General features: G+C 47.4%; 1 protein-coding gene across 1 annotated transcript in view; it reads right to left on the bottom strand.

Annotated features, from left to right (window-relative positions):
* Positions 1-1899: 1899 nt before the first annotated feature.
* The window catches only part of SLC6A5 (solute carrier family 6 member 5), a 52672-nt gene continuing 43497 nt past the window's right edge, over positions 1900-11074 (bottom strand). The window contains exons 13-15 of the mRNA XM_065883213.1: positions 8740-8840; positions 4488-4655; positions 1900-2055 (exon numbers count right to left, since the gene is read on the bottom strand). Of these exons, the coding sequence (XP_065739285.1) occupies positions 1900-2055; positions 4488-4655; positions 8740-8840 (425 nt within the window). The remainder of the gene's footprint in view (positions 2056-4487; positions 4656-8739; positions 8841-11074) is intronic.

Here is an 11074-nt window from a genome sequence, read left to right as displayed (position 1 = left end):
GTGATGGAGTCTAGTAAGTTCTAGCTTTGGGAGGTAAGCAGAAGAAGAGAACGAGGAGGGGGAAGAACAAACGTGCCCTGCAGACAAAAGAGATGAAAAACCTAAAGTTCGAAACCCATCTTTGTTTCCTTTTCTGAAAGTTTCCACAGGCTGCTCTTGAAAACCGGAAGTTCACGTTGGTGTTGGCAAATGACAACAATATTTGCCCCAGAAAAGGGAGAGTTCAGTAAGATGAGTTGAGATTTTCCTTTTTCCTTAACAAATGAAGTCATTTTTTAAAAAGTGTTACTTTAAGGTCTATTGTTGGGTTTCATTACTGTTCAACAGGATGAAAATGGCACATCAATATACAAGATTTGAACTGAAAACTTTGCCTGAGACCCTGTAATACGAAGACAAACAAATAAGAAAATGATTGAAATGGTCTCCCCTAAGGAAACAATTTTAGGTTTAGATATTATCACTGTAAGGGAAAAAAAAAAACAAACAAACCCAGACTACACTATCCTACACTCACCATCTCTACAGTGATTAATATTTATAAAGACAGAAAACACCACTACAAGTACACACTACGTGAACACATATCACATTATAGAAATCTCATATATGTATGTTCAGGATACAAGAAGATAATAAAGGTTACGGCTTCACCAACCTCTGTGGACTTATGATTCGCTCTCATTAGAGTGTGGTTATGAGTACTGTGAATTGGGAACTCTTAAAATTGAATTAGCTAAATGTAGTCTTAAAAGCTATAGCTTTAATTAGCTCACTTGCTACTGACCTACCCTGTACCTAACAGAAATCTCTGTAAATACAGTGACCTAAATGTACTACCAGTGCAGTGAATATTGTGGTTGCTTTCTCTTCAACTCTCCATTTCTTTGATTCTATGGCCACAATCGGCATTGACTGTGAATGAAAAAATGAAGAGTAAAAACGGAGACATGTTTTTTAAGAGTTTGTGTCTTATATATATAATATATAGACAGAACCGGGGTAAGTCTTGTTTTCCCAGAGGCTGAAAGACAAGGTAGCTACAGCTCATAGAAAGACATTTAGAAGAGAAGAAACATGGAATGGTGACATTGAACCACAGTGCTAGACGTCATGGAGAAACAAAAAGGGCACTCTGCTATGAATGTACAACTTTGGGCACAAATACAATGCAGAGGTGGAGGAAAGGATCCAAAGAATTCACAAATATGGTTATTCAAAAAAAAAGACAACTGAGGGGAGAGAACCAACTCTTCACTGAGATTTGCAGTTTGCAGAGAGAAAGCATCTGAGTCCTTGGTACACTTGAGACAGTTGGTCCAGATGAAGGAAACAGAGCCCCAGTCATGAATGGAAATGGGAACTTCACCACCTAGGGGGCGTCCAAATCCACCGGCTCGTTTTACTCAAAACCATTTTCTGACCATTGCTGACCCTCCAAAGGTACCCAGTCCTGAACTTTGGGTGTCGGAATGAAATCATTACGTTGCTCAGATGAGTCCAAACTAACGGTCTGGTTATCCTGCCATTCTGCTGCATAAGCCTGACTGGCACCAACAGTGACGACCACAGAGGACGCTTCTCTACTGACCAACGCACGTACATCTACTTGAGACTTCGCTGGAAAGCGCTCCCCTAGTTGATTCGAGCCTGCGGGGTAAACCCCACCAGAAACTGACAGCATGGACACAGGCAAACCGCTCTTCAAGTGGTCCATCTAGCTCCTGGCTACAGCATGCGACACTATGTCCTACTTTTCTAAGTCACCACTCTCGTGCACGGGTATGAACCGAGATGTGGGGAGAGAGAAGAAGAAAAATGGGAAGAGAGCTGGGGAAAACACTAGGGGAAGGCAGAGAGCAGAAACGGAATCAAGTCTGGGCCACCCATGCCATCGGACTAGCACTGGGTACCCAGTTCCAAATCCTTCACTGGCAGTTTGAGTCCCAGGGAAGAGGTTCCCAAGGGGTCGATCATGTTCTTGTAACGCTCCCCACGGTGCTGAGCTAAGAAGGGGCCCCAGTCCGGCTGCGGCGAGCACACCAACTTCAGCCTCTGCAAAGAAGCCAAAGACACACAGGGTCACAGAAGCAAAGCACCCTCTTCCCCCAGGCACCACCCACCCATCCCCAAACTGCGTGTGACCACATCCGCCAGAACGCCTCCTGGAACCAAGAGGTCCCCCACCAAGAGAAGCAGTTAGGAAGATCAGCCCCATTAATTAACAAGGCCAGGGATGCAGTTAAGAGGAGACTTAGTTTAGTTCACTGGAAATTATTTATATCACCCTGCAAGCAATATTACAGTTGCCCAGGGTTTGCCTTGCACAAGATTAATAGAGAATAAAGGGCCCAGATTTTAATTATACATTTTTTCCCCTCCAAATGGAGAGGATCTACAAGCTGCTCTCTCCACTGCCAAATGCAGTCTGCAAAGGACATGTACTCACTTTTGTTCTGTAGCCTCAACAGTGAGTTGTTATATCAAAATAATTGGATTTTGTTTAGCACATTTCCCCAAAGTATATAAATGGCCGGGAAAAAAAACCCTCAACCACAAAGATACATTGCCAAGAGTGAGCAAAGATTTTAATTATCTGTTGACAAAAATACACGCTTCTGACTTGGTTCAGAAGTGTGGGTTCTTGCAGGCAAGCTAAAAATAATGGGAATGTCTCTAATCCGTCAACTGAACCTTTCATGGAAAACATAATTTGACTGGAGCATTTTCTAGAAAAAGGAAAGAAAACATATTTCTGACTACATAAGAGGGAACAGGTATGTGTTTATTACCTATTAAAGTGAAGATGCTTCTTATAGCTGTTAGCTTAATCTCCCCTTAATCATCAGTTTGCAACCTTCGTGTCCCGAACCAACCATAATAAATGTATATTGCCGACTCAGCCGTTTAGAGGATTTCAGCCTAAGACAAAAGTAGCAGAGGCTAAAGCAGCTTCTGTTCAGAGGGACAGAGATTTCTGGGTCAGTGGGTAGGAGGTCCATCTGAGGCTCGGGCAAGCCATCCCTGGCGGTGAGAGGGCGGAGTCAATTTACCTTAAGGAGATAACGATTTCCTGAGGATGGAAACTGGAACACTGCTTCAGTAAGAAGACTCCTGCATCTCCCTTTGTCAACTCTGCCTCCATCTTTAGTCCAATAAAAACAAAGGCCAGGGCTTCCCTGGTGGCGCAGGGGTTGAGAGTCCGCCTGCCGATGCAGGGGACGTGGGTTTGTGTCCCGGTCCGGGAAGATCCCACGTGCCGCGGAGCGGCTGGGCCCGTGAGCCATGGCCGCTGAGCCTGCGCGTCCGGAGCCTGTGCTCCGCAACGGGAGAGGCCACAGCAGTGAGAGGCCCGCGTACCGCAAAAAAAAAAAAAAAAAAAAAAAAAAAAAAAAAAAAACCCCACAAAGGCCACCTCCTCATCGCGTGGACATGCGTGTAAGGCGTTTACTCACATGCTCTATTCCCATCTGCTTCTCCCCTCCCGAGCTTGCGAGAGACGCTCCAGGGCCCTCTCCTCCTCAATCTGGCTGACCAAGAGCAAAACCCACCCAGCTGTTCTTCACTACCCTCATCAGCAGGTGTTTCTTTGCCTGAGTCTAATCCAATGCCTCTCAAGCTTGAATTTGCATCAGAATCACCTGGGGGCTCGTTAAACAATGGACGCCAGAGTCCTACTTCCCTGAGAGTCTAGTTCTGCGGAGCAGAGTTGGAGCCCGATCATTTGCATTTCCATAGTCCCTGGGCCAGACCAAAATGGCAGCCCTCTGGACCGCCGAGACAAGGCAGTGCCGATCTCTTCCTAACACGTCTGAGCACGTGATTTCTCATGAATAACAGAAGCCTGACCACACTTCACTGGTGGCTCAGCAAGTAGCAGTCCCCTTACCATCCTCTCTGGAGTGAGGGTGGGGAGTTTTTTGCATTAGAAATGGGAAATGGGTCCAGCAAGGGACTAACCGACAAAGACAACCAACATGCCTTATACCAGGCATGCCCTGGACCTTTCATTACATCCTTCGGGGATGGTGACATTTAAATCAGCTTGGACCCCTCAGCCATGCCTAACACAGGCATAGCAGGAAGGGGGAGTGATTTTAAACGTAATCGTAATAGGTGTTTGGGGGGAGGCACCTCGGACAGAGAGGAACATCAGGAAAGGGGGAATCTGATGTGTGGTTAAAAACCAAACACTGGGATTTAAGCTCTGGATGAGGGGAGAAGAGGGGGAAGCACCAGGAGAGAGGCAACACTGATCGTTTATTCCCCAGAGCCACTGCTCAGCCACTGGACTGGCTGAGTCCCTCCATTAGAGGACTAATACATAATAAAAATGGGTTTAATAGAAACGGTAGCAACTGTAACCACTTAATCACCATGTCTCCCCTTAGAATAAGTTCACCGAATCTTTTGTTTTTTTAAAGCACAGAGCTCTCGGAGCTTCTGCCCTGGGAGGGGACGGCAGGAGAGGGAGCTGATACAATTACCTCAATAAATCTGCCAGGAGCCAGATGCATTTTTATCACAAACATAATCGGGATCCAGATAACGGAACAGGCGAGCATTAGCCATCCGAGCACCATGGACCAGTTAGGGTAGCGGTAAGAGCCATAGGTCATGGGCTCCCACTGGTAAAAGCTGAAGCAAAGGATAAACTGGGAAGAAAAGAGAAACACACGCGTTAGGGTGGGGATGTGAAGCATTCCTTCAACAGTCATGTACTGGACGCCTGCTGTGAGTTGGCTGCTTCTTTGTCTATTATCTCATTTTACCCCAATAACGACCCTGAAAGGGAAGTATTATTACTTCATTTTCTAAATGAAGAAACTGGATTTCACAGAGATGAACGTGACACACACCGAGCCGCTGATGCTGCGTTCGCCATCCCATAAAAACTAAGCAATGCATATGGGTGTCTATACACACAGACTGGCTGAGAGGATGATTTTAAAGGCTATACACCAAGGTGACGGAGGGGTGGAGGCAGGAGAGGGGATGGTGGATGTTTTTAAGGAGAGGGGTGTCTCTACTGTCTATAATGGATAATCAAGCTTTTGTTATAAGGAAAAAATCCATTAGATTAATGTGAAAAATGAATAAAATCGACTTTGCTTTCACCTCGAATGGGGAAGAGCCCATCTGCAAGTTTGCTTTCACCTCGAATGGGGAAGAGCCCATCTGCAAGTTTGCTTTCACCTCGAATGGGGAAGAGCCCATCTGCAAGTTTGCTTTCACCTCGAATGGGGAAGAGCCCATCTGCAAGAGCTGCCTCTCAGGCCGGCTGAGAGGTCCCCAAGCAGTGGCTGAGCAGGAAGTTTGGTCCTATAATCAGCTGTGGGACAAAGAGAGTGGAGGCCCAGCCCACCCCTCAACTGATGCGAGGTGAACGGGCCTCGTCAGCAACCCGTGAGCCGAGAGGCCGGGGACGGGCAGGCTAATCCCAGCTCTACCACTAATTGGCTGAGGGACCTGTATGTCTCAGACTTCTCTGCTATATAACAGATCCACTTCACACCAGGTACACAACACAGGGATTTTCTGGGAACAACGGTCTGGTATTTACTCAGGAGCCCCCGCCGTTTTCCCCCATCACCGCATACTTTGGCTGGCAACAGCGACGCGAGCCCTCTGAAGTCTTAGTTAGTGCAGCTGAGGGGGAAGAAGGCGACAGATATGCTGGACAAAGAGGCACCGAAAAGGACAGAAGAGGGGTCCTAACGCTCTAGCCAAGCCTCTGTTGGGGGAGGGGGCACCGCCCTCAGAAAATTGAGTTCTTCCCTGTATTCACCCCGCCTATGGCAACCTCCGCCTAGAACAATGTACCTGCCTAAGTCCTTCCCTCCTCCCCAGCTCTCTCATTCTATCTTAAGCAGTAAAAGAACTGCCTGAAAATGATTAGAGGGAATTATGTCAGGCGAGATAATATATGGAAGTGTTTGGGGAAAGTGTGAAGCATTAGACAAATGTAAGGCATCTGTATGATTGCTGTAAAGCCCAGGCTGCCGGGGCAACTGATTATTTCAATGCAACAGCAGTTCAGTATATGGATTCGAAGCACCACGAGACTGAAGACAGTGGTTGAGAAAACTGCTCCTATAAGAGATATCTACTCTAGGCCCCCTTTTAAATATTTGCCCCTAGAGTTATAAGCTGTATTAACCAGTCTATTGGAAGTATGGCCTAATGTAATTACGGTAAGTTGCTCCATTTCATTTACTATATAAATAGCAATACATCTGCTTATGTGTGTACATAATTCAGTAACGTGATCTGCCTATGTATACAATAATTGCACGCAGAATATTTATAGCTCTATAAATCCATGAAGGCACATATAAAAATGATCAATTTTATTTCAGGGTTTTTGAAGTCATTTAAACCCATAATCTCAGCTCATTCTAGCCTACTACAAGATAGCCATGTTACAGAAGGGCAAATGGCAAAAAAAGAAGGGTTAGCCTTGGTCCTTTTGATACCCATTTCCTATTACACAAATATCACATCAAATTTATCTGTGCAAACTTGGTCTTGCCATCAATTTCCCTCTGCCAAGTCAGGTTTGACAAAAACCCTGCCCTCAGATGAACCTGGCCATGAGAAAGGATAATTTAGCCACTGAGCCAGGGACCTCTCCACAGGTTTCTGAGGTGAGTTTTATAATGGAAATCGAGTAAAGCACAGCACAGTTGAGGAACTTTCTCAAAAAAAACACAGCAAGTCCCTAGAATCCCTTTCCCCTGACATTCCGCTCCTAAAGAAGATTAGGATTATTTTAATCCAGAATTGGCCAAACTCCACTTGGAGATGAAAGCAACTAGGCTTTTAGAAATGTATTAGAAATGTATTTAGAAATGTATTATCTTGAAGCCTAGGTAGCCTTGGATTCCATTCTCATTCTGCCCCCTGCAAGCTTCGTGGCCTTGGGCAAGCTCCTTAGCCTCTCCAAGCCTCAGCACAGGCAACTGTAAAATGGGGGAAGAATCACCCACCAATCAGAGTGGTTGGGAGCTTGAGAGACATAGTTAATAAAGCAGCTACCACAAGTCATCCTGCTGATTATGATTATGTGGTCTGCATCTGCAGAGTATGAGATTCTCTAAAGCTTAATCTCTTCCAAGACAGGAGGGAACAGATTCTAACTTTGATTCCACCCAAGAATCAATTGTGTATAGTAGTAACTGAGGGACGTGGCAAAGCTCAGCAGAGATGGGGAACAGCGGGGAGGGGGGTCTCCTGTCTTCCTCCCAGGAGATGGGTAATTCTCCATCCTTCACACACACTTCAGTCCTGGATTCATGAAACTGAAAAGTCTACCTTAGTCCTTTTCAACTCTCATGCCCCAAATCTGGTGGGACTTCTCAGACAAATTACAGCCTCTGAAATGTGAGTACAGATGTGGGCTTCTGTATGATGTCTTCCTGTCAATGCAGAGGGACGTAAACGCTGAAGGGTTTTTCTGTCTAAACTTCTGTCTTTTCAGAAAGAAATTGAGATGTTTTGATTAAAACTCACTCTGTGACAGTTTGGGTTTTTTTTTTTTTTTAAGGAAAATATATGATTTCTCTACAATTTTACTGTCTTGTTTTCCTTTAAAGAAGCTGGTACGGTGTAGTAAAAGGGTCTTAATCTGGTTTCTAGTGCCACCTGCTGGGCCCAGGAGGAGCTACAGCCAGCTTCCTGCAGCCTTTGCCCAGATGACACCTACAAGCCAGGGAGGAAGAGAGGGAAAGGCAAGGTCTCTGTCAATTACTGTGCTTGGAGAGTAGATGGAGGCAAAGCCAGGAGCTGGGGCACAATAAAGGCAGTGACAGGATATGCCTGTAAGTCCCTATGTAGATTTACTGGCACATGAAGGGCTCTGATCTTTAAGAAGATGAATGTCAGATGATCTCAAAATGTCATCATCACACTTGAGGATGATAAGATAGTCCCCAAAAGCAATAAAAATGAACAATAAAAGTCTAACTTCTGCTATACATATTAGTTGTAGAGTAGCTGTGTTGAGCAGTGTTTAGGATTACGTGTTCTGGAGCCAGACTGCCTGGGTTTGAACCCAGGCTGTTGCTAATTATAGTTGTACAATCCTAGGCAAGTCACATAACCTCTGGGTGTCAGTTTCCCCATCCGTAAAATGGAGATGATTATAATACCAACCCCTCAGAGCGGCTGTGAGGGAGAGATGAGGTGATACATATAAATCAGCAGCCCCCAACATTTTTGGCACCAGGAACCAGTTTCATGGAGAGCAATTTTTCCATAGATGGGGGTGATGGTTCAGGCAGTAACACGGGCGATGGGGAGCCACGGGGAGCGGCAGATGAAGCTTCGCGCACTCACCCACCGCTCACCTCCTGCTGCGCGGCCCGCTTCCTAACAGGCCACAGACCGCTACCGGTCCTTGGCCTAGGGGCTGGGAACCCCTAATATAAAGCACTGTGCACAGAGCATGGACCCCAGTTAGCACATGGGAAATGTGATCACGTGAGGCAGACAGATATAATGGGAAATGTTCCATAGGGATGCTCCAAACTGTGCAAGCTTTGCACGCCATCAGTCAAGCACCTTTAGGCAAGGTGCTTCACCTCTTCAAATCTGCATTTCCTCAACTGAAAGACACGAGTAATACTCATCCTACCAGCTCCGCAGGCTCATCTGTATGTAGGCACAGGTCTTGTTCAACATAAAGCATCACATATGCACGCAAGGTGCTACCCATGCAATAAAGCACACGGTCCTTACAGTTAAAATGGTTGGAGTAACAAATGCCCAGCAGACTTTCCAGAAAACGTTTGGCTGGAATCCAATCATCATCTCGATATCTTCACAGAACCTCTGCAAGCCTGCAAAGAGACCAATGGGGATCAAGCATTAGGTGCCATGGCAGGGGATGGCGTGAGAGCCCCTCACTCGAGTGCCGTTGGCTGGGACGGCCCCATCCTGGTGTCAACGTGACCCCTATTTATGCAGGAAACCATCAGACAAATGACTCGCTGCCGGGAAGATTAAGGCAAATGGGACATTTAAATAGATAGTAAACACCCTCTGCAGTGAAGTTCAAAGCGAGTTGTCATCCCACCATGACATCTAAAAATCTCCATCCCGGCCTGCCCCGGGAGTCTCCACACTGCCACAGCCTGGCACAGTCACCCGTGCGGCTGCTTTTGGAGGTAGGCTCATGGGCTCAGCGACCAACCCTGACAAAGCCAATTAAGACTGTGATCGATAAGCACGGTGTGTTAGGAAAGCCTTGGGATTTTGAGGGAGACTCGCTGTATGTGGCTTTTTACCCCTCACCACCACAAGGACACTCTCCCATGAGTCAGTTTAACTCTGCTCTATGTAAGATGCTACAGGCAGGCAAGAACCAAAGTGAACGCCACGTGGCCATCACCCACTTTGTTGGAACTCAGAGGATTGCGAGCTTCTTGGTCGCTGATCAACATAACTACGTAAAGTAAAAAGCAGACAAGAGAGTTATTCTCAGGACCCCACGTAACTGGCATCCACTCTCTGAAAGGAAAAGCGACAGAGGATGTTTGAGGAGGGAACGGTTTCCTGTATTGTTTCCTGAGCTCATCAGAAGCACAGCTTTCTCAGAACTGTGGGAACGCTATGCTGAAGGCACTTGAAAGGGCCCCAAGTTCAAGCCCTTTCATAGTCGGCGGTTCTGACTGGTGGCCCCAAATCATAGGCCACCACAGGCAAGAACTGCACACTTTGAGCAGCTGACCTGACCATCTTTGGGTTGGTTGGTTTGTCCCCTTTCATGTCATCAAACACCTTCAAGCGAGTGGCCTCTGGACAGTAGACCCTCTGGGCATAAGTGAGGGGTGAGAACAAAAACAGAGACAAAGGTCAAAGATGAGGCCCTCAGAAACACACATGAGATCCTGAAAGCAGGCCTCAGTTCTTAAAAGATTCTAAAAATGGGGCTTCCCTGGTGGCGCAGTGGTTGAGAGTCTGCCTGCCGATGCAGGGGACACGGGTTCGTGCCCTGGTCTGGGAGGATCCCACGTGCCGCGGAGCAGCTGGGCCCGTGAGCCATGGCCGCTGAGCCTGCGAGTCCGGAGCCTGTGCTCCGCAATGAGAGAGGCCACAACAGTGAGAGGCCCACGTACCTCAAAAAAAAAAATAAAAAAGATTCTAAAAATGTCTATTATCAGTGCCAATCCTGTTACCAGGCTATTAAATCATCCCCAGGGGATGACGGTGCACAGCTCACCTGGCGAAATCGATCTGACAGGGTTCAAGGTTAGACAGAGGAAGACATACAGATAGCCTCCTACGGGGGGTGGGGGGGTGGGGTGGTGGCAGTAGAAGTGCTCAAGCTCCCCCAGAGGGGACCAAGAGCTGGACCCAGAGCTGTAGGAAGGGGTGGATGACGGGGGCCCAGTTGTACCAAGAAGCAGTTTGATGCTGAAGAGCAGTGCTGGGACTGAAGGGGAGACGGCTTGGTTTCCAAAGTCAGCTCCAGCCCTGGAAGTCAGCTCTCCCCGTGGGCCTCCGCGAGGGCTCTGGACGACAGGCTTCTGCCTTCAACAGGCTCCAGGTCCCTTGACTGCTCTGCTTGTTCCACAGATGTGGACCCCCAGCTGGGTGCCGCCAGGCAAGCCTCCTGCCCCTTGCTCATTCCTGAGCCAGGCTCTCCCATCCCTCCATCCTCTGGCTGCTCCAGTCCCCACCCAGCACAGCCCGCCCACGCCCTGACTCACGCCCCCACCTGAGTCCCTTACAGCTTCAGTGTCTACCTTCCCCTCCCGCCTTTGTTCATACTGCTTCCTCTGCCTGCTCTATCCTGCCTGCTGGTCCAGATCCCTCTTCAAAGCTAACTCTTTTTATTATTTTTTTATTGGAGTATAGCTGCTTTACATTGTTGGGTCAGCTTCTGCTGTACAGCAAAGTGAATCAGCTAAACATATGCATACACCCCTCGTTTTTTGGATTTCCTTCCCATTTAGATGGCTAACTCTTGACAGAGGACTTGATCTTGGGGCCTGGAGCATGTGCATGGAGACTTGCCTGCAGCATGACCTTGAACCTGGAGGGGTAAGAGAGCTCCAAAAGGGATCAGGGC

Source organism: Phocoena phocoena, chromosome 8 (genome assembly GCF_963924675.1).
Source record: "Phocoena phocoena chromosome 8, mPhoPho1.1, whole genome shotgun sequence".
In the NCBI taxonomy this organism is placed as follows: Eukaryota; Metazoa; Chordata; class Mammalia; order Artiodactyla; family Phocoenidae; genus Phocoena; species Phocoena phocoena.
The sequence above is the reverse complement of the archived record's forward strand: the minus strand, read 5'-3'. Positions and strand labels throughout refer to the sequence as shown.